Source organism: Vanellus vanellus, assembly GCF_965231255.1.
Source record: "Vanellus vanellus genome assembly, chromosome: 2".
Classification (NCBI taxonomy): domain Eukaryota; kingdom Metazoa; phylum Chordata; class Aves; order Charadriiformes; family Charadriidae; genus Vanellus; species Vanellus vanellus.
This window is the reverse complement of record NC_138906.1, coordinates 99,593,490-99,618,305: the sequence shown is the minus strand read 5'-3', so window position 1 is coordinate 99,618,305 and position 24,816 is coordinate 99,593,490. Positions and strand designations below refer to the sequence as shown.

Genomic DNA, 24,816 nt, shown 5'->3' with positions numbered 1-24,816 from the left:
GAGAAGGAGTTGGGGTACTGGTGGATGAAAAGCTGGACATGAGCCAGCAATGTGTGCTCACAGCCCAGAAAGCCAAGTGTATCCTGGGCTACATCAAAAGAAGCATGGCCAACAGGTCAAGGGAGGTGATTCTGCCCCTCTACTCTGCTCTGGTGAGATCCCACCTGCAGTACTGCATCCAGCTCTGGAGTCCTCAGCACAGGAAAGACATAGACCTGTTGGAGCAGGTCCTGAGGAGGGCCACAAAAATGATCAGAGGGCTGGAGCACCTCTCCTGTGAGGGCAGGCTGAGAGAGTTGGGGTTGTTCAGCCTGGAGAAGAGAAGGCTCTGGAGAGACCTGATTGTGGCCTTCCAGTACTTAAAGGGGGCTTATAAGAAAGATAGGAACACTTTTTATCAGGGCCTGTTGTGATATGACAAGGGGTAATGGTTTTAAACTAAAAGGGGGAGGATTTAGACTAGATATAAGGAAGAAATTGTTTACAATGAGGGTAGTGAGACACTGGCACAGGTTGCCCAGAGAGGTGGTCGAAGTGCCATCCCTGGAAACATTCAAGGTCTGGTTGGACAGGGCTCTGAGCAACCTCATCTAGTGGAAGATGTCCCTGCTCATTGCAGGGGAGGTTGGACTTTAAAAGATCCTTCTAACCCAAACTATTCTATGATTCTATGAATTAGTAAAAAATCCAGAATTATAAATGAATCAAAATGTCATTCTCATACTTAGAAATATTTTTATTAAATATTTTAAACTTCTGCATAAGACAATATTGGTGGCTTTGTGCAACATAGTGGCATGTAAAGTAAAACAATTTAATGTGCAAGAGAAGTCAGTTTTAAATTATCCTTCATATTGGCCACCCAACCAGAATGATTGGAGACGGAAGAGTCACTTATGGCATGTCAAGTGCTGTGCACCCCCAAATGGAGAACTGCAAGCCAGTTTCAAACAAGCTGGCTTCAAAACCAGAAGAAGGACAAGTGATTTGGCATGGGCCCCCAATCACTTGCAATGTGGCTATTTTGCTTCCAGGATCCAAGCCATTAACTCTTCACAGCGCATTGCATTGTAAAGTAAACAAATGTTTACCTGGAAACAACACATAGTTATCTGTTTATGAAAAAAAAATAAAATAAAATAATTCCGGATTCTTTAAATAAAATATTTTTACTTTTCTCACTGATGAAACATTCTTCCACATTTTTAAATGGTTTTTATGCTGAATTCTTTAAGTTTCCATTAACAGAAGTTTCAGATGTGGAGGTCATAAGGCCCATACGATCATTTTTTTTCTGACAGCAATTTCTGATGGCTTTGTAGATGGCAAAGACAGGGATGGCCAAACTAGGCACTCCAGCGAGGATTACAATAATAGCATACACCCAGTTGGGATATTCAACCTTCTGTGTTTTGGGGAAATTCTCCTGTAAGAGCAAACAATCAAGTTGTAGAAAGTCGTGAGGAGCAAATACCTGGGAACATGCACAGGTTCGATAATTCAACAGATCAAAAATGTAATCAGAGCAGTAGCTAGTCACAATGCCACAATAATTTGCCAATTACACAGCAGTTTCCGGCTCAAGGGTTTCCAGTCACAGCTGTTCTGGACTTATGTTTACTTAAAAGCGATGGAGAGAAGATGGCATGAAAGAAGCAAAAGCCAGGAAGGGAAACTGGTGGGACTGCTCCTGGCGCCCTTCCCGGGCTAAAAGGAGTGTGAGGCCGTGGAGGGCTCACAGGCCACGAGGGCTTGGTGGCCAAACAGCCTTTGGGTGGGAAGGCTAAAATCAAAGAGTGAGGAAGGAAGTGAAGTTGCCGAGGAGGAGATAAGCAAGCGGCCCCATTTCCCCATTTTCCTTTCTCTCCCCTCCTGTATCTCTCTTATGAAAATAAAAACCATCTTTACAAATCAAGTATGCTGCATGACTGTTGCTGCTTTAAGGGTGGCTACTGGTATAAGGCCAGAGAACAAAAAGCAGAGCTAGACAGGCAGGGAAGAGATGGGGCAATGGAGAAAATGATGGGACCCGCATTTTTTCTAGTATGTCCTTCCCTTTTCTTTACCACATACAGCTTTTTATTCTGCAAGGGGAGGGAAGGAAAAGTAGGTAACTTATTGCTGCAATTATAATTTTAATCATACCAATACATTTGGAAGAGGAAAGGAGAAGTCTGGTTATTATTATTAGTTAATACTCATTTCGCCTGTCAGTGATGAGTAACCAGCACGACAGCAGTGCTGTGATTTTAAATGCACACAGAAACAAGTGCAATATCAAAATGGTTTCACAACATTTGTCAACGTAGAAAGGTTGTGACATTTCCAGCTTGTCTATAATCCCCACCAGTGAACTGACATCTGTTTCAGCCTTGCCCGACAACTGGACTGGTTTTGGTTTTGTCCACTTTGGAAAAGCTACTCAGGTGTCACTATATAACAGTTGCAGTCATCACAGCTGAATTTAGAAGTTATTTTTCCCAGTGTAAGTTTTTATTATTACTTTATGTCTTGTAGTAAGTTTTTTACTGGAAAACTGTTTTGGATGGGAGATGAATATAACTGACTATGACTCTTGTATTAAAGAAGAATGTATACAATATTCTAAATAAATCTTTTGGGTTTATATACTTACATAGCTAGGGTCCCAAACGCTGTAAAGCAGTTCTTCATTGACTTTCACCACAAAATAGAAGAAGAAGATAACTAACATAATGAGAGGACTGATAACTCTCCAGGTAATCTGCCAGAAAATGTTGGGCTTGTGTCCAATCATGAACTCAATATCCTTGTTAAACCTAGAAACAAAAAAGGCAAGTTCAGGACAATAAAAACTGGTGAGGATCAAAGGGTGCCTGCCCACGAACAGGAAAGTTCAAACTACACCTAAGCTGTGCTGCCCTTTGCTGATGACAATGTGAAACAAGGACCGACAACAACATCAGGAGTTAGACCTGTAGTGGTAGTTCAAATTAAAGTAGATACCACTGCAACCGTGCTAGAATTCCCAGTTCACAAAAATAAGTCAGGAAAATTATTTTTGGAAATGTACTTTGTTCAAGAAGTATGTGAAGCATATGTGAAATAGTTTCGGCACAAAAGTCAAAGCATATGGGCTTTCCCTATAACATATTGCAGTATTGGTTCAGGATTTTTGGTAAGCATCTCAGAGCTGCATAAATTAAAAGGAATGACACAAGATTAAAAATAAGCAAAAGCAAATTGGAGTAATTTTAAAAATTATGTGCATTAATGCTTAATTTGGATTTCTATCAGTTTTCTCAGGCTGAATACTGAAACAATATTTAACTTTACACATTATTAAGAATTATTAAGAACCCTACAAATGTGTTGCTTGGGTTATTCATACAGCATGCAATGGACAATGGGGCAAAAATATCTCCACAAGAAGAAACAACCCCTGTATTGAGACTGATACTGTCTGCATCAGTCCTCAACCAATTTATGACCTCTACATATGATGCAGCACCATGTGCACACACTTCTTCAAAAACAGATATTTTGGAAGTTTGGGGCTTCTATTGTTAGTCCTCTTGTCTGGCTTTCCTGCGTATCCTATGGCGGTAAGTCTGAAGGGACTATTCAGTTGGTCCTACAGCTGTGAACGACACACAGAATTCAGTTGAGTCTCAATTACTACGTAAGTTTATTTTATCTTTTCATCTCTAACTTCCGAGATCTAGGGATCATTCTGAAAATGACACGGAGACCCCTGTCTTGACTGCAGAGCGCATCCAGGTGTAGTTCACGTGAGTGTCATGGGTAACACTCAGGTTCTCCTTCAAGCGGGAGAGCCATCTTTTTACCAATGACCCTTTCTCAGAAAAAGGTCACAGAAATTAATCTGGAGCAGACAACACCACCTTCGGGCACCCCTGAAAAGCTCTGTTCTCAAAGAGGGCTACAGCAATGTGTACTGGCCAAGAACATGAAAGTTTGGTGTGAAGCACTTTTCTGAATTGACCCCCACCCCTCTATGGTCTCAGCCCATGTTTGAGTCCTGAGAATAGTTTCCATTTGACTTTGTAAAGTGTTCTGAGATTTTAAAGGGAAGGAAAAGTGATCAACACAGACTTTTCTGTGCTTAACAAATCAAAATAAGCCCTCTTTCTTTAGGGTACTCCCTCCGCTCGTCTAATTTACCTAAATTGATTCATGCCGCCTCAGGTAATATAAGACTCTAAGTATGGGAAGATTGGCCACGAGGGCATTCACCCCATCGCCAGCAGCAGCACAGCTGGAGGGCCTGGCACACGTTCAAGCAAAACCTATGGGTGATTGAAGTCCCCGCTCTTTTTTTTTTGTATTTCTTATGTATTACTTATGAACAGAAAGATGGTGAAACTCGATTTATTACATCTCTAGGAAGTTGATAGGATTAATTACTCTCTGCTACAACTGATAAAGTCCTGAACCTGTCAGCTAAGAACGTGTCTCGGTAGCCTTGGATTTGCATCCTGCTGTAAAACAATATCTGCAGCCTGCCTGGAGATCCCTGCTGGGGACGGTATCGTTTAGCGTCCTCTTTAAACACCCCTGGGATATACCTCTGTTTTAAACTTTCAGCTCAGTGCCAACGTGCTTGTACTTTGCTCCTGCTCAATAAATATTTAATGCAATTATCCTGAAGAAGATTTGCTGTAAATGTCACCATATTTAAAATGTAAATGAGTTACAGTGGCCATTATGTTAACTGTTGCAAATAAGTACATTTGATGCCTACTTTGAAAATAAAATATTTGCACTCATATTATTATACTCTAGAGCACTTCTTAATGCTTAATATTTTCTTGCAATATCTTATGCATGTGTTTATTTCAGCTGATTGTTATAGAGCATTATCTATTATAATGTATTAATAAAGTGGGAAGCTTTCATGTACAAATAAAAATCCCCACTGCACCCTTAACAAAGCATTTGTTCTTTTTGTCAAGAACTATTTCAGAAACCTAAATCATGTAAGCAACCTGACACTACAGTTGCATGAGTTCAGTGATTTCCATAACAGAAATTCTATGCACCGAGATGTAGCAAGATTGCAGCTATACAACTAACCGATTTATGCACTTGTTTCTAGTAATGTTTAACTTGTATTTCTTACCTGTCTATTCCATAAATGTAGACGACTGAAAACATCTCACAAAATGCAATTATTAGCAAGGGAATAGAGCCAGCAAAACTGTCAAATAGAGCCAGCCAGTAGTTACCAGAGTTCAGCACAAAAATAAAAGCTAGCAAGTAAGACCCCACACAAATGAGACCTGTGAAAAAAACCAAACAAAGCAACAGCACATTTAGGCAAAGAAAGAAAAAGAAAAAAAAAAAGTAAGACATTTTCCCAGTATCCAGAAAGCTTTATAAGTAACTTTTATTTCAGTTGCAGCCTGAAGGTATCCACTTTCTTTTTTAATGGTACTCTGAGGAGGCACGCTTCTATGCAGGTAAAATGGCAAAACTCTCCCATCATTGCGCAGGGGGGAGATGCTGCAACCAAAACGGGAGAAGGCTGAGGAGAGAAAATGGGTCCTCTTCCTCCTAGTTGGTGGGACAAGGTGGCACTGAGCGAAATCCTGCCCAGGTGAAGGACTCGGGTCCTCCAGCTTCTCAAGAGGGGACATGATGATCATCGTGATGAGCGGGCTGATGGACAAGCCACGGGGGGAGCAGCTGTCTGCAGGCTCAGAAGGAACCTCACAGGAGCTGCCCCATGGGGGGACAGGAGAAAACCTTCAGCAGGTCATCTAGGGGTCTTAGGACCATGTCAGATGAGAAAGTAGGTGGGTGGTGGGTTGATTTTTCAGCATACAAGCTATTCCCTCCTGAGGAGGGATTCACTTGTCTCTAAAAAACCACTTACCAGTGACAAGTTCCTTAGGCACTTTGGGAGGTATAATCTTAAGATCTTGTAAAGGTACAAGGACGCCTTCCATATTTCCAAACATAGATGACAAACCCAAGCAGAAGAGCATGATGAAGAAGAGAATGGACCACAAAGGTGAGACAGGCATTTTGGTGATAGCTTCAGTGAAGACAATAAAGGCTAAGCCAGTTCCTTCGACTCCCTGTGGAAGATTTCAGAAGCTCCAAAACTAGGCTCATCAACATCGCGCAGCACTTAGATTTACATTGGTATTCACTAGACATGGTGTATGCTACACCATACCACAATACTTATGCTTTTTCTTTCCACAAAGACCTCCTAATGCAGAAGTATATTTACTCTAATAATACAAATTCTATCACATGGACACCTATTTTCATCTGTAATTCACCAGCTTTTCAACCAAAAAAAAAACAAACAAACAAACAAAAAAAGGTGCACCCATTTCATTCTTCCTGTAACTTTTTTTCACCCCGGTGTCAAGGTCCATTCTTTCTGCGTTGTGACACACTCGTACTGATGGGGACAGGGCTTGCTCCAGCTGTTTCCTCACTCTGGGAGTCTCTTCCCTAGTCATCTTGTCCCACCATGGCTGCAACCAGTTTGTTCCAGAGAAATACCTGCTGCTATGTTGCCAGCTACATGAGGTCAGCCTAGAACACTCGTGGTTTTAGTTACTAGTCTGACAGATTGCCAATACTTTTCAGAGGAATTAAACAGTTTATCTCTTCAAAAGCAAAACGGGGTAAACAAAAGTAGTTCTTCAGCCCAAGAGCATTCCAATCCAATTGCTATCTCTCAGTGGAAATATATGAAAAACCAACAACCTCAGAAGAAAAGGCATTAGGCAATTAAAAAATTGCTCTGCATTCCTACTGTATTTATGGTATCGATATGAGTCAGGGCGTTAAACTTACGTCATTCAGGAAACTCTCCAGATTACAGGTTTCAAACTTCAGTTGTGCAAAAATGTTCGAGTTAGTCATGTTACATAGCTGCTGCATTTGTTCAAAGTTATCTTGTGTTACATTACCTTCTGGCAAATCAAATGCATTCATCAGAGTAAGAATATTTCTGAAAAAGTGAAACACAAGTAATTTGGAATTGTTTCTTTTTAAGCATCCTCAGGATTCATTTTCAACATCAAGCAAGCTATTAAGAGCACGATGGCCTTTATAAAGATACAAAGAAAGCAATGCTTCTGTTGCTCAGGATCAGATTTTGAGATTGGGAAGTCCAGCAGTTTTGTGTGCGTGCGGTTCTTTCTTTCTTCTTTCAAGGTGAGTCTAACACTGCAGGGATGACAGCTAAATGCATGGGCACTCCAGGGACCTCTGCGGAAGTTAGGTGCCCGTCTTTGCACTGCGGACTGGCCACCAGTTCCCAGATTGAGCAGCTTCTGGGAGCGCGTAAGGTGTTCTCAGTTATGTACCATGCAATTTTACAGCTGATGTGGAGGAGCTTGACTGCAACCTGCAGGGTCCGGCAGCCCCGCTTAGAAAGGAGTCTGAATTGCTCTGGTAAAATTAGGTACTTCTGATGACACCTAAGCATTTAAACTCTCCAGGACGCGACCTAAATACAGAGCTGACACAGGCACCAGGGTGTGTTACATTCATGCCATATGTCAGCTCAGCAGGCGTTGATTATTGTGAATTCTGCTTCTTTTTTTCTTTTTGCGGCATTTCTAGACAATTTTTCAGTGGACAGTAAAGCTTCATCTAGTGAATTAAAATGGGAAGAATTTAATTGATTAATTTGGGTAATTTCCCAATGTAGTACGTAGAGTCACTAGCAGTACCTGAGGCGCCTACACCATGATCCCGCTGTGGCCAGGACCCTGGTGGACTTTTAGAACTGCCTGGTCACGGGGAGCTTTCTTAAAATGGGCAGTGTTTTTGGTAGCTCATTGCACGTGATCTCCAAGGCAGAGCTGCATATTTTGGCCACTATGCCAAGAGGCATTTGGGGATTTGACATCAGCCATAGTAGAAATAGCAGCAATAGCAGTCTAGTATCTTTTGTTTGGTTGGTTTTGAAGTATGTAACGTAAAATCCAATTTTTCACAGAACCAGTTTTATTGAAACTTGCCTTATCCAGTTAAGTAAATGCATTCCTTCAGAACATGTTTCATATCCATTGCTGCAAATGATTAGTTTTTCACATTTACGTCTAAAACTATAGACATTCTAGCATGTTTTAGTGAAATAATGTGTCACGAACTGAATCTACGTTTATGTAAATAGAAATTGTTACATAAACTGCAGTTATATTTGAAAGAACTGTTTCAAAAAACCCACATTAAAATATGGAATATCTTCTTCCTCCCTTGTCACTTTTTGGAAACACCAGGGAATAATGTAAAATATGGTTGCTTACGCAACATTTATCTAGGAAATAAGGTGGCTCAAATAATTATCGCTCCCTATGGGGTTGATACCACATGGTTTATATTTTTTGAAGTAATGAGTGGTCTGATACCACATGGGTCAGGAGCTGCAATTTCTCAGAAACAATAAATCCATTATCATCAGGCTAACAGAGCTACCTCAGCCAAAAGAACATCTTTATATTCTGTTTTGTTTTTTTTTTTTTTCAATAACTTACTTGTCAAAACAGTCATCATATCTTTCGGTGGCTCTGAACCCAATGATGGAGTATATGACAGTTGCTGCATAGATGGATGTGAAACCATTGATCACCGAGATAATCAGGGCATCTTTCTCACAGTTGTTGCTGCAATTCAAAGAGAAAAAAAGAATGGATTTCAAACACATTCCTAAAATAAATACTAAAAACCAGCTACCAAGACTAACGAAAAAATAGTCTACAGGTGCACAGGTACATCAGTATGCTCTCTAAGAGTATACAAGTACAGCTGTTAAAGATAGATTTAGTGAATTAAAACTTAATAGCTTTAATAGCTATGCTTTCTTTTCCCCCTCAAATAATCCTATTCATATGGAATAACTGCCTGAGCTGTTTATATATGTGGCTCATGGAAACTAAAACATGGAAAGCAAAAAAAGTACATCTCCTCCTTTTCATGCCTGGCACGCACGTGTGCAGACACACATTGGTGTAAGCTGTTGGGGTGTTCTGCTGCAAGATGCAAGATTTGGGTTTGAATTAGGACAGTCAGTAGCGAAAAGTGACCAAAAATTTCCGTAGCACTTTGGTATGGTGAAGTTGCAGAAGCCAAGAGCACTTGGGAACAGTTTTGTTTGATTGTCGGAAAGAACATGGTTCGAAAAATCCTCAAGTTTTGGAAATACGGTGGAACATTATGCTCATAAGATTGGGCAGACCAGCTATTACGTTGTGAAAGTTCGACTGCTTAGTAGAGCCTTCTGTGCTGCGGGCACTTGCCAGTGTATCTGTGCTAAGATGAAAAAATTGCAGAGCCAGAAAGACACTTCATCTGAGAGAGAAGATAAAGAATCAATATTAAATTAGTTAATGGTTTTATGAGAAGGCTGTAAATCTTTAGATATTGTATTTCTCTTAGGCAAGAGAGGACTATTGAGATTAAATTGATGTTGTCATATTTAATTTTCTGATCATCTTCAAGAGGAGAGGAAAGACAAGCCTGTCCAGCCAAGATGTGTGACAGTGTGACCTTTCCTCATTTACAGCATGGCAAACGGGTCTCTAGTGGGCGGAAGGCATTGAATTGAAATTCTTTCCTGTACTCTCATGTCAGTGTTGTCACTGTAACACGAGATTCTCCATGGCAGGCTTGATAAAAATATTTCTTCCCTGCAGAGAAAGTAAGATACTCAAGCTCGTCCTGGTTATGAATGAGGGAATCCCTGATGGCATTGAAACCTCAAAGTATTTCCTGAGGTGGTTATACTCCCAAACCATCTGGGAGCAGGGTTGCTCACACCTGGTCCAGCTGGTGCTAGACTGCAGGTGACCCAACACCACAGTGTAACACTATGGTATTTGCATCTTTTTTGTCTTATATCTCCACGGGAATTTCATTACTTTCTGCAGTTTCCTCCTTAAGATGTGAATGATTGAGAATTGAAGGAACAGCCCTGTGCGTTGGAAATGCAGGAGGACACCTCTCCTTTTCTTTGGGTCTTTTGGAGTGATGTGGAACATTCTCAGCCCTGCTCCTCATGGTTGTGGGAAGTTTGACTTGGACCTGAAGTGGGGCTTGTCACCTCGCACTGAGACTCACAGGCACCAAAAGTTCCAGACATAGTTTTGAAAAACACCTGAAACCAAGAGTGGTGGCAGGAAATTACATCAGTGATGGAAATGTTGGTGTGGTGTCATCAGACCTGAACCAAAACTGAAACACAGACTTCTGAATGCATGACCAAACCAGATAACCAAAACGTAAGTCGGAGACATTTATCAAAAATATCAGGTTGAGAGAATGCTGCACAGTTTGTCTTTCAAGAGGACGGTCCTGAAAGGATGGAAGGCACCAAGAGGCACTGGTGGTTGCTCCAATTATTTTGAGAGGGTGAGTGTAAAATATACTACCATGTCATAATTTGCTGACCGGGTCATTTCCCAGGTGATGGAAGTTTACCCCATCTCTTCCCTGGCCCTAGCTATATCTTCCTAGATATATCTTCTAATCTCTAAGATAAAGATTTAAATTGTGGTCTGTAAATTGCTTTGAAATGTGTGTACCATCACCCAGGTCTGACAGCGTGGAGGCAAAGGGCAATGCTGTGCATTGAGCACCCCTGCAAATGAAGCTTCTGCTCATCAGCTGGTGGTGGGCGGCCAGTCTTCTCCTTTCCAGCCTGCGCCACCACATCCTCCTGCAGGAAATCAGCCAGCACTGGGACCTGAAATCTTGGCTCGGGAGAGTTAGGATCAGTCAGAGATGTGCCTTATGTGGCTGAGGGGATGATGTCCAGGTCCCAGGTAATTACTGCGTAATGACAGTGGACATGCTTCATTTGAAAGAATGAAATATTCATATAAAATTTGGCTTTTGCCTGGCTACTTACTGAACAGAGTTGTAACTGGAGAATGAAATGAGGCCTCCGAAGGCCAGGGAGAAAGAGTAAAACACCTGAGCACCCGCGTCCAGCCATGTCACTGGGTTAGCCAGCTCAGTAACCTGCGGCATCAGAAATACAGCTTTAAGCATATGCAACATTTCTCTTCAGACCGAATATGAGGGATTTAAAAAAATAACTAAAACAAGAATGTTAACCATGCAGAACTTACCATTTTTGAAGAACCTTAATAAATATGTCAATATTTCTGTCAAACTTACTTTTTTTTTTTTTTTTCAAAAAGAAAACCTATCTGTAGGTTTTCTACAAGTATTTTGCAAAATGGTAAACAAATTACTTTCCACAGCTGACAGCTTCCAGAAAAGGTGTTTATTCTTTAGCATTAATAACGACCATTCAGATGTCTTCAAATGGAAAATGAAACTCCTTTTACTTTTGTTTAAAAACTGTTGTACAGTTAAACTATTCTCTTAGATCTTTTGTCCATAAAGCCATACTGATTAGATGGGTTCTACTCCCAGCTGGGTGATTTGTACTTTAAAGTTAGACTCATCCTTAACTAGAATACAGGAAAAGAAAGCAAGCCGCCTTACGGCAACATAATCTGTGATGATTCTTCCATTTTTTATAACAGACTTTGATGGAGGGTGGGAGAGAGTGAGAGAGAATGTATGTGTATAGGTATATTTTACATCTGATGCAAAGGATTCACCTCCCAGAATGAACATTTTAAAGGTGTCTTAGTGATAGTTAGAAAAGCACCAATGGAGGAGAATAATTATCAACTGGTTCTTAAATACATGGAGTTTCACTAAGGGACGAACCATGCAATGACTTACATTAGGAGTGAAGAGATACACAATTCCGTTGGTTGATCCTTTCAGTGTCAAGCCGCGGATTAGAAAAATGGTAAGCACCAGGTAGGGAAGAGTTGATGTTACATACACGGCCTGTAGAAGAAGCATGTAAATAAAACACTTAAATAAAACAAAAGACTTCAACAAAAATAGCACTGCAGGGAAGAAAAGAAGGGAATAAACAAGGTACTCATTAAAAATTACGTCAAGTTTCAAGCAAGTCACAATTAACATACTACAGAAAACTATGTTCAAGAGAAACAGTATGTGCAGTACATTTTGATAATAAACATTTTTACAGATATAGTGCTCCATTTAAGACAAATTGTCATTGTTGAAATTCAACTCATTCAAAAGCAGCATGAAAAATAATCTACTTCCTGAGATCAGGTTGATGCTGCCAGTGCAAAGATGGGCTCTTAGGGCTTTGCTGGGCAGCAAAACATTGATCACTTTTAGAGAGGTAATATTAAGGACTAGCACAAACTCAAATGAGTCTGTACATGTATGTTTTGAAGAGAATGGCCATAGCAAAAAGACAGTGTCCCTCGATCCTGCATTAAAGGTTAATATTAATGTTAAGGTGGTAATACCGAAAGAATGCTTTACTAGGACAAGGAAGCCAAATTACTCACAAAAATCTCCACATAAATCAAATCAAATCAAATCAAATTCCATTTCATTCAGCTTCCTTCTTCTAAAAGCAACTCCAGTGCTGACAAACATGAAGTTTTACACATGCTTTTACTCAAGAAACAGGCAGTCTCTATAGTATGATTAAGTCTGTATGAATAAAAAATCACAACACCATAATGAATATCACTCATAAAAAAACCAAAATAGAGTACCTTTCCTGTTGTTTCGATGCCTCTGATTGTGCACACGTACAGTACACCCCATGCACATGTTAAACATAACAAAAGCCACCACTGTATATTGCCTGAATCTTCAATGGAAGTGGAGATGTTTAATGTTTCTCTGTACCAGAAATAATCTACAGGAGAGCTCTTGGCACACTCTTCTATGTAATCTGTAACCACAAAATGGTTGTCATTCTGTATGTCTTTTATTTACTTGGAAAAAAAAAGTTAAATAAAAAACACCAGTGTTCTAAATTATACCACCTAATGTCAATGAATATGTTGTTGGCAAATTTCAAATTCTTAGAGGCTGGTTTTGTCGAAAAATTAGACATTTAAAAGAGAATTGTTTAACAAGGGTTTTAATACAGATTTTATTATTATTTCTGTTAATACAACCACGCAGATAAAATCTTTGCAGCTCCCTCAAAGACTCTTCTATCTATATTTTTTTCTTTTTTCCTACAAAAGTATGAGGTTAGAAGCCTCTTGTGCCAAAGAAAGTGTGGAAAGGATTTCTGAGCATAAATGTATGTACATTGCGTGGAATATGTATTTTTTTTTAGTGGAAGAAAAGCAGTTAGGCAGATGTTTTTCAATGATTGTACACTTCCTACCTCATCATTAAAAAAACAAACAAACAAAAAACACAACAAAAAAACCAACACAAACAACTTTGGGCTTTCCACATGTGTCCTGCTCTTTTTTGCCTGATGGAGTGTGGGCACCTGCCCACAGCTTCCTGCAGCCAGGCGGCTCTTCCCCTCCCACACCTCCTTCGGATCAGCAATACTTTGTCTTTCTTGTTTGTGGGGCATCGTTCAAGGTCTTGTTAGCTCAGGTCAGATGCTCAGCTCCATGCAATGCGCTGACCTGTGCAGTATTCTGCCCTGGCCTGCCCTTATATGAGGCTTTTTATACTTATTCTGGGAGGAGACGACCAAAGCTCTCTGAAGAACTGTTTACTGACCCACCAGAAGAACCTGCTTCGTACAGTTTCATGCAGGGCTGACTATGGAAAACAAAGCTGCTGTCACCAAGCAGTCTTCAAGGACCTATAGGCTGTTGTCATATCTATAGATGCAGGTGTTTCATATGGATTACACATCTCTTTTTTCTTTTTTCTTTTTTTTATCCTTTTCAGTATGCTAACAGAGGGGCTGTTGGTGAAGAGGTGGATGAAACACATTGTCAAAATCTGGAAAATGTTAATATTTATGCTAGACGTGCTCTTTGTGAATATTCTGTATGTGAAGGCATCTGTCAAAATCAGCCCTGAAGTTTCATATAAAAAGTCAAAGTTTGGCTCAAAGATTAAGCGTCGATCACACTTCATATAATGTGAATTTTTACAAAATGCAAGTATTGAAATAGCACAATGTTCCTGACAGGACTGCCGTGCCTTGCTGCTGTTTTACAGAAAGAGGCTCAATTGGGCTAATTGCTAGAAACAGAAAAATGTGCTGTGCAACAAAATACGGTATTTCATAAAATATACCTGTTCTGTTGTCGTTGAGAGGACAGCTACTCCAAGGCAGGGGCTCTTGGAAGGAGTTGAAGAAATACCACATTACCCAGGCAATAATAGTGTTATAATATAAACCCACCAGGAAGGATACAAACATTGCCGCTATCCCTAAAAAAAAAATAAAATCAGAACACAATGTAAATTTCAATGCTCTTGTCTTCAAGACATATCAAAATATATGGTATGAACCTCAACTTTTCCCTAATCTCCTCCCCATCCTAGTTCCATGGCTAACAGCCTTTCCCCTCGCCTTTCTTTATTTTGGACGTAGGTTTAACCACTGTGAATTTGCTACGTAAAGGTTGGACAGATGAGTCCTACATAAATGTACAGCCTAAAGCTACTTTGGGACTGAAGCTGACACCCACTTAGAAGCCAGCATCATGAGTGGACTAACTCCCTACAGACACTGCATAATCCTCTTCACGGTCTTGCCTGCTGATATCTAGAGAGTTTGGGATGCTGGGTACATGCTCAACTGACTGGGGATTTTGCCTAAATGACACCAAGATTATCTTTCCCTTCCACAATGGCATTGCAGAGATCAGCAGGTGCATTTGGCTAATCTTTGTTGTATAGGATGGATAGCTGCCAGGAGGCACAGTCTGTGAAAAGGTGCAGGATTCAAGCTGGTAACTCTCCTTGTCCGCTTGCTCCCAAGTAACTAACCTCTGGTGACTTCTCCGGCAGACAGTAAAAGCTAATGATTAGCTCCTGAGGGCTCTTAGGTTCTGAAGAAGTTTGAAAAATTCCAGATGCAATGAACAAGTATCTTTTGAAAATGGTTTACAGATGCAGTGGAATCCCAACAAACGTCCTCACTGGCTGCATTTCTTCCTTTTCAAGTGTGTGGTAATCACAGAATCACAGAACAGCTGAGGTGGGAAGGGCCGACTGGAGGTCATCTTGTCCAGCCCCTGCTCAAGCAGGGCCACCTACAGCCAGTTGTCCAGGACCGAGTCCAGGCAGATTTTGAATATATTCAAGGATGGAGACTCCACAACATCTCTGAGCAGCCTGTGCCAGTACTTGATCACCCTCCCAGTGTTTCCCGATGTTCAGATAGCACCTCCTGTGTTTCCTGTGTAATGAGGTACCTGTGGTGTTTTTAATGCTGCATCGTGCTGTTTTTACTACATTGTCGGCTAGAGTGTTTGAATACTTAGAAGTCTAATACAGATGTGCAGAAGTATTTTCTGCAAAATACCATCTCCGTGGCTTTTAGCGTGGTACCTCTCTCAGATATAGGAAAGTAGCGTTATATAGAGCTGAGGTCTTGTAGACCAGCTTAGAGAAAGATTCAACTACTACTTATCCAATGAATAGTTGCAGAACAAGTTTTTGGCCACTTAAATGTTCATCCTAATGGTAAAAACAGCCAATATCAAATACAGAAAATATCTCTGACGCCCAAAAGTGTTCTCAAACTAGAGAAAGGGTTTAATTGGACCCACAGTCCCTGGGAACATGGACACAACATTGTCATAGTGCCTTATCGTGATTAATGTGTTCTGTCAATGGAGAGTTAGTGAGAAGGGAAAAAGAATAGATCCTGGAATCTCTTATGACACACCAGAACAAAATCCTGAAGCTTTGCTCTTAAGGTTATCAGTTCAGAGACTTGTGCTTTCTCAGGTGGCTTTTTATATCCTCTTCAGACTTACCAACCCCTTTCAGGGTAGGGTGGATAGAGCTCCAGACACCCACACTGCCTTTCCTCAGCCTTTGACCAATGGCAAACTCAAGATGAAGCAGGGGGATACCCTCCAGGACTAGCAAAATCAGGAAAGGGATCATGAAGGCTCCTGAAATGGATACGAAAAAAGAAAAAAAAAAAAAAGATGTTTCCCATCAGTAAAGTACTACAACAAAGCACAAACTTTAGGTCTGAGGGCTTTTGAAACAGCAAGAGAGTTGTAAGCATACTTGTAGAAACCCTCCTCCAGTTTCTGAACCATGCCCCTTCCAAGCAGGGGACTTCATCACATATGTGGTTTCAGGTAGGAATTCTTACTCTTCCCAAGTGACAAATATACACTCCCAAGGTTAAACTTTGAAGAAGCCACCTTCGGATTGCAAGTGGAGAAAAGGTAGGTGCCTTCCTAGAATCACTTTTTTTTTTTTTTTTTTCTGCAAAAGATTATGGTTTTATAATTGTGAATCATGCAAATTATATGAAGTAGTTAAATGATCTAAGCAAGATACCTCGAGAGATTAGGCAGGAGCCTGGGGCTGTCTACATGAAATAACCAATAACTTCCTGGCAGCTGTGTTCAACAGCTTTCATGTCTGAATAGAAATGATCTGAAGTCCAGGGTTCAAACGTTGTTATGACAAGTATAGGACAAGTTTTTTAAATTCTTTTTTTCCTGAATAAAGTGTACCTCGGACATGGGCGATAACATGTAACACCACACTGGAATACCAAAGTGCAGACTCAAATGCTTGAATATTACTACAAATTAGAATTATGGTTATCTGTCATTAAAAGAAGACTTAACTTCCTAATCATAGGCATAAAATAATCAAAGTGCATTAAAAAAACCCAGAAAACAGTATGTGAATGGTTCAGGTTTGGGTATTTGCTGACTTTTTTCTCAGGTAAGCAACAAAAATCAGATAGCAAGTGAAAGAGGAAATTTGAAGAATGGAAACTACAGTTTTGAATTCAAGGCAGTTGAATGTTTTTTGGAAGAGCTAAACTGCATGCTTGTCTGCCCCATGAGTATCTTCTTGATGTCATCTACACCACAGTTTTAGAAACAATCATTTCTGCAGTCTTCATTATCTATGTACTTCAATAAAGTCTCCTAAAAACAGTATTGTATCAAGTGGCCACTATTATAATGAAATCATCCAACTATACCTTTTACTTTCTACTCCTATGGAATAGAAGTAACATTAGTTATTTACCTGTCTTTCATTGATATTTTTAAGATTTGCTAATCAAAACCAGTAGTTTTGAATACATACAATGCTTGTAAAATATTCAAAATGCTGAGCACTTCAAAAATGCACATGCCACACATCAGGTTGAATGACTAATCACTGATGTGCCAGAAAATACATTTTTTTCTTGAAGTCAGTTGCCAAAGGTAGCTGTACAGACATGATATTCTCAGACTTCTGCAAAGCATGTCATTTAGCAATGCAAAAACTTATTACTAAAAATTTAACATTTTTCAAAATCAGTTTAGCTCATCTTGCATGCATTAAAAACTATCTATCACTGTAAAAATGGAGACTGAAAAACTGAAGAGGTTTCAAAGGAGAGAGAGAAGAATAACTGACTCAGGACATATTTTTTATTAGTGAAAAATTGAAGGGCTCATTATGAATTATTTGTAGAGAGGTTTGCTAAACTTGCAACCCTGCTGGCTCTTCCTCTCTTTCTTCTGTATCAGTCTGTCATCTTGGAAAATGGATAATACGGGCATCATCACCAAGGAGGACAGTATCCCATTTGTTTTCTTGCCCACTTCTCACATCTCAGCAACATTCCCTTTTCCAGAGGCCATGCAAGAACAAAAGCCTTGCATTAGTGGGGAGCAGCTACGTGTTAGATCTAGGAGCCTCAAGCTGGTACTCTCTCACCTTGGAGGAAGGTGACTATTTTGCAATGCCAGAAAGGAATGAAGGATGTTCGTCCACCTTAGATTTGAGGAAACAGAACTCCTCTAGTTGCAAATCCAAACTTAGCACTGTGGTCTTAGCTGAGATACCATTACAAATGGCATCAGTGCTACAGCAATCACCTCCTGACTCGTGTAGTTCCAAATACGTATTTTCACACCACAAACATGTGAAACATACAGGGCATATTTCAATTTTAGAGGGACTAGGATCACTTCCAAGAAAAGGTTCTTCTACTCTGTCTTCCCACCACTCTCCAGGGACTTCTACAAAATTACAGGCAGCAAGAGCTGCTAATGTCAGGTGTAATGGGGCAGTCCTCTCCGTGCCTTACTGACTGGCTGCTGAAAGGCAACTGCGCCAGAAATGGTGATGTACTCTTCAGCTGCCTGTGCCCTGGAGTCATTGTTGATGGTGCAAAAGTCTTACCCAACTCTGGCAGAGGTTCTGGCATTTGTTGAAACTGTGTCAGACTCAGTCACTGCAAGGAACTGACTCCCTCTGTCCTTTCAGACAGTTTCTGGCATTTCTAATGTTTTGTCCCGTTTTATCTGCATGGACTTGTTTAGCTGTGCTGGAACGTGCACTGGCACGCACGTAAGGGCCCCTCTTCATCTGATTAGACATGCAGTGCAAGAAGATTTGGCTTCAAAGAGTTTGTTCTCTACTGATACACCACCCTATTTCTGTGAATAACACTTCTCTCAACTGTTTCATTCTTGCTTTCACAGAAAACAGGATTTTTGCAGTGTACGCAAGGAGTGCCCTCTCACCATTGAGATCCATCCCCCTACATCCCGATGGCTTCCTTCCTACCTGGGAGGGTCACTGGGACAGCCTCCACACACAGAGCCTCTGGCCTTTCACAGAGGCAAAGTTGCTTATCAATGCCTGGAGCTGCAAGCAGCCAGAACTATGTCATGTGCTCCAAACTCATGTCAGGCTGGCACACGCCTTCCCTCCGGTCACACTTTGTTGAGGAGCTCTCATGAGAGTGAGATGAGATAAGGACGAGATAATTGTATTTGCACCAGCAATTTTTAGTTGCAGAGCATTCTCTCTGTTTTAAGCCCAAGACACCTCCTAAGAGTCAGAAACCTGACCCTACAGAGTTTGTATGGCTGCTCTGTCTGGATCTTTTCTTTTTACCTCCCCTTTCAGATGCTGGATAGGTCTCTGCTGTACCGCAATCTCACTGCTCTCTGGCAAAGCCCTTCCTCAGCAAGGGTAGTAATTAAATCCAGAAGATGGATTTGTACAGCTACCTGATCCAAATATTCCTCGTTTGCACTCGGGGTAAGCCCTTGTTACCCTTTGGAACTCAACTTGCAGTCATTTTAGATCATCTCTTGAAACTTAAGAACGGACTGGCAGATAATTCTGATAAGGTGCATTGCTTAACTATCCTTACTCCTAATGGAGACACGTCACATGTTTTCATCAGCTCACGGTGAGATCGCTTAAGGACTTGATTAGAAATTCTCCCCCTGGTCAAAGATCTTGTTGTGTAAGGAAATACACAGCCTTTATAGTCCTTTCAATCTATGACCACTTGCTTCTTATCATACCTGTCAAAGAAAATATTTTTTTTGTTAGTGACAACCACTGCCAGTGGAAGAGAGGGAAGATCAGGCCATTTCCTACGAAACAACAGAAGCATTTCCTTTAGAAAGCATTCAAAGGTAGTCTCAACTTTCCGCTTTCAGTGAAAGCAGGCTCATTGATGTTCTAATTTGGGCTCCATTTTTTCCATGCTTGAGACATTCTTGCAAACCTTAGATGCATAGAGCACCTCTACTCACAGAGGTCTAGCAGCCTGGGTAGACGTCGTTCCTCACCCTCCAAGAAAGGGAGATTCAGCAACAGCACTGCCCCTACATGGTAACTCTCCCTGTGGACAGCACAGAGCATCAAATTTGCTGCAAGACTCTCAGAATTGAACCATCTTCTGTGGTGGACATGCCACGAGTGCTCTATCAACCTCAGGCGATTTCCTGAGGTCTCGAGATACTTACAGAGGGACCTTTATTAAGATGTCATGAAAGAAGTCTTTAAACATGACACATCTTTGACAGAGCAGTCAGATAAAGCGACTCCATGACCTTCCTCGCGCAGCCACAAAAAGGGGAAAGAATGCCTTTTGTGAAGCCATCTATCATGTGAAAAAGGTGTCCTGACCAACTGCCTGCTTGCAGATGCCCAGCTTCCTCACTACCCTGGAGTCACTGGGAAATAAATTTCAAGTTCTGGGATGGACACAAATGAAGAAGGAGGGTCTCCATCCACCCCTTTCACTATCACGGACATAAAATACATGGTGTGCGTATGCACCTGCAGTGCAGAATTTATATCCCTACGAAAACAAATACAAATAAAACAGTTCTAGCTTGAAGGGCCATCCATGTGTAGCACAGTAGCTCGATAATTTAAAAATGCAGAGTGTGATGTGTTAGAACTGGACAATTAAGTAACACCACCTATATTTAGCTGCAGGAATATTTGTAAATTTTCAAGAGAAATAAAACTGGAGATCTCAATTATTTACGCCACTTCTATTCCCTTTCTTGGCTTTTTCTCTTTCCAGGGTTCAATTCTAACAGCCAGCTCAGAAATCTAACTCTGTTGTATTTTCCATTTCTCTCAATTTCTCCCCAACCTTTCTCAAAGAAGCTATAATGGGGAAAAAAAAAAGTGACAACGATTCTGCAAAGCTGCAATATGGGACATAAAAAAAAATAATCAATGCTTTTTGAGCTGTCACAATTTTATGAACCTAACAAATAAACCAATGATCTGAAAATAAATGTTGTACAGACAGATATAAACAATGAGTTATCTTTCCAGTCTGAAAACCTTACAGCTGAGATATTAGATTCTCCCCCTATTTCAGTACTGTATTTCAGAACATATAATATTTGCTTTGAACATCTGTATAGCTATTACTCTCTCTTTAATCTAAGAGTTTCTAATGTGAAATTGAAAAAAAATATTATTGCTTTCACCTAATTCTTCACAAAGGGAAGACAGGTAGACTTTAGATGGAGATGTTTTTCTATACTATCATATTCTTAGACCTCAGCTGTAGTGAGGGTAGTCCAGGAAGGAACTGTTGATGTCATTGCTGTCACTTTGTTCAGTGTGGCGTGCACAGAGATGAATTCTCCCTCACGCAGTGGCAAGGTTTACTGCAGCATATGCGAGCTGTAGACTTAAAGACCTTTTTTTTAAATATCGACGGTTTAAACATTAAATATACATGCTCTTTTTTATAATACTCATCAGGGCTGAAACAAAAATGTTCAACTGTTGATTAAATGACAATTTGCTCAATAAAGATTAAACAAAAGCTATGTGCAATGTCAGAGATAGCTATCACATGAAAAGGGAAATTCAATCTCATTAAGCCAGTGAAAGCACTGAGGCAAACACTGTAGCTTTTACATTGCGTGTATATTGAAATCTAGTTCACCTGTGGTAATCATGTATTTTACAACTTTTAAGATGTGAAAAGGATAAAATGTGCTTTACTCTACCCAATTTTACGGGGGTAAGTATTCCATTTTTAAAAAATATAAGCTCGTTATCTATGACAACAGAAGTAAGTAAATTATGTAACCACCATTTTCTTTTTGTGTATTTGGGTTATCACGATGTTAAAACACTATCATAGCGTTGCGTGTAGGAAGAGGCAGCCCTCAAATCATTCTAGGCTTAAGTTCAAACATCTGAAAATAAGAGCTATCTATACAACTCAGTGTTCCTAACTACCTTCACTACAGTCAATTTGGAGAGAAAAAATTCACCTTCCTTGAAGTCCAAGTCCTACAAGGGTAAATTTTATACTTCAGTGTAATCTGGTTATGTTTCATAAGGGATATAAAATGTGCAAACACTGATTCACAAAGTAGGTGGACATCCAACCTCATCTGGGAGCGTCCTTGCTGAAATACTATCTACACCCTGGCTACCAGACCTCACCTGCGCTAAATGACTCCAAACGTTCATCCATATAACTCATGTTTCAAAAAGAAAGAAGTTAAGATAGCAAAGCCAACTTCGGAAATTAGAAACTGTTTTCATGAGGTAGTCTATGCAACCTTGGTTCTGCATGCACCTTATGAGACAACCTCTAATTATGTGATCACATGGGACTTATTCTCATGCTCAACAGATATTTACTGTATGGTAATTAGCTTTATGCTTTTTTATCTCTTAATGCACGGCCATAATCCACCATCATATCCAAAGTGAGGTTTAGGACGCTGTAAAATAAACATGCCAGGGACAGGCTGAGGAGCAGCATAATCCCCATCTCCAGTGAAAGAGAGCAGCAGCAGGGATTCCTGCTGCTCTGCACCCAGGATTCAGTGAAGACGTATCTTGAAGACCCAAAGTATGAAGACATACATCATCCAGGGTAAAGGCACTGAACAGAGTAGGGAGAAATGGAGGTTCCTCAGCACACTCACAAGTGTGACTTATGCTTTGTTTCAGTTAACTTGGAAGAAGGTGCATAACGTTGCAGCTTTCCCCTACTCTGTTACAGAGGCATGCCTGTGTCCCTCAGTGGGCCACACGAATGCAAGGATGAATGAATCATCTTGGCCACTGTGTTGAGTGGCAAAGAGTAAGGCAAAACTTGCCCCAAATGTCTAGTAAATACCTATTTCCAGCTGGAGGTAGTTGATACCAGACTTAAGAGTGTCTGTGCAATGAAAGATGATGCAGAGTGCTGCATCTACTGGGTGTCTACTATGTTGTGAACACGGCTGAATGGGAATTAGAGATTGCAGGAGCCAGGAAATCTCATGAGGCAGAAAATGTCTCAGCAACAAAACATCTTCAGCAATAAGAACTTCAAGATCTGTTTTTACAATACGGATAGTCACACGTTCAAATTCAAAGCCATCCAGCCAAAACCAGAAAGAGTAATTTCTTTTTTCTGATCGAAGGGAGAAGTTGGAGAACTGTAATGAGAGGATGGCAGTGGTTGCAGGAGTTGGATTTGGACCTCCCAGAAGAGGCTGAAGTGCAGCACAGGGGGAGGAGGGATTGCACAACAGCTCTCCACCCTCACCCACGTGCGATGCAGTTAAGGAGTCCTTTCTATGAAGCCTTGGGAAGGCATTGCTCCTCACTTTTATGTACTGATAAGAGTCATAGCATTTGGGGCTATGCAGAAGAACTGATAGAGAAAGTAGCATGTCTGATTGCAGGGACACATATCTGTACAGTAGCTCTAAGCCCAGAGCCAGCTACGTCATTTCTTTGCTATGTGCTGCCTCTCAACTTCTGCCTAAAATTTGAGTGAGAGAGCCCCAGGGAAGCAAGAAGAACTGTTGGTTTTGGGGGATAACTGTTGTTAGTGTTCCCGAGCAAGGACAAACCACAGGATGATGAGAAAGAAAAATAATTGCTGCCAAAAGATAAATTAAAATACAGAACTGACAGACACACACACAAGCAATTCATAAACCTTCACTGACATCAGTCAGAAAACCATGATCCATATCAAGTTCTCTGTGTTTGTTGGATGTTCACTTTTCAGCTGCATTTCATACGGCTAGAACATGAGGGAAAGGAAAGACAGACAGAAAAGCAGGACAGTGCCTATAAATCAACCCTGGGAAACAGGGTTTCTAAGATTAAGTAGAACCCGAGAAGCCAGTAAGTGCCATGAATTTTGGAGATATCCATCCTCTTCTTCAAATTAAAATTGTCACACATGGAAAAGTTGTCATGATTTTTTTTTTGTCTTGTAACTTTTTTGTTACAAGAGTTGGCTGCGCTGCAAATGACCTTCAGTTTGCACTGCAAACTCTAAACACCAGCCCATGTCAGAAAAATCTCAATGTTAAAAGCATCTCTTCTTGCAACTGAGTCATCTGTTGTTAAATGTCCCTGAATTTGTACCAACAACTCCCCACAGAGCCCTCCTTGGTCCCTCCTCTGCCTCGGAAGAGCAGTTTTTAAACATCTCACTGTGTACATTTAATGAAATTTACTTTGAAATGCTGTTCCTTAAGCCAAAAGTTTTCATTCAAGATCAAATATTATGAAGGAAAAAACACTTTTTACAGATACCCTAGAGTGAAATGCAGATAACAAGTACATAGTGGGCAGAAAAGACTATCAGAAAATGAGAAATTTATGCTGTCATATAATATTTCAGTAATGGTTCAGCTCAAGATAGCCTTTAAAAACAAAGAGCAAAAAGTGAAACAAAATTTTAGTATGGTCCTTCAGTACTAACCTGAACCCTAAGGAGTCACAGTAAATTCTATGGTAAATAGCATACATTTGGACTTTAAATGACTTAATAACACCAACAGCTAAAAGCATATTCTTAACGTTAACTGCTTTCATGCTGTTACTCCCATCATAAATTACACACACAGTGACCCTACAGCCGATACACAGATCAGTCCAAAACCAATGAAAACCCTATTATGAAAAGATCATTTGGGACGATGATCAGAATTATACTTCCAAGTAGTTTATCAATTTTTTTAAGTATACATTACATACATATGTATGTATGTAAGTAACAGATTTAGATTGAGAAAACATACTATGTACATGACAGTGCAAAACTGACTAGATCAATCCTGCGTCCTGAAATAAAACCAGTCCCTTCTTTTTTTTCCACCACTAACACGACTTCACTGGGTGTTCATAACCTGTGAAACAACCTTCTCCATTAGACAGTCTTCTAGAGATTAACATCACCGTTCTTACAGGAACTGACCAGTTCTAAACATATTCCATTATTTTTTTCCCCCCCAAAAAAGGATTAAACCTAGTTTATAGCGAAAGTTAGTTAAGATATATTAAAGACATACCTCCTCCGTGGCTCTGACAGAGATACGGAAACCGCCACACATTTCCTAAGCCCACACAAAACCCTACGCACGTCAGCATATACTGAGCCTTGTTATCCCATTTTGGTCTGGAGTCTGCCTCTTCTTTCTCAAGGACCTCAAGTTCTCCATGGGAAGGTATCCTGTCCTCCAGGCCAGGATTGGGCAACTGTAGCTTCACCAT

General features: G+C 40.4%; 1 protein-coding gene across 1 annotated transcript; it reads right to left on the bottom strand.

Annotated features, from left to right (window-relative positions):
* Positions 1 to 1,216: 1,216 nt before the first annotated feature.
* On the bottom strand, positions 1,217 to 24,816 carry LOC309669382 (sodium-dependent neutral amino acid transporter B(0)AT1; the record flags this gene model as incomplete). The annotated part of the gene is made up of 12 exons (XM_082480030.1): positions 1,217 to 1,426; positions 2,636 to 2,798; positions 5,123 to 5,282; positions 5,879 to 6,083; positions 6,820 to 6,976; positions 8,511 to 8,639; positions 10,883 to 10,995; positions 11,734 to 11,844; positions 12,600 to 12,781; positions 14,110 to 14,247; positions 15,804 to 15,944; positions 24,615 to 24,816. 12 exons carry the CDS (start codon positions 24,814 to 24,816, stop codon positions 1,217 to 1,219), a joined length of 1,911 nt encoding a protein of 636 aa, XP_082336156.1.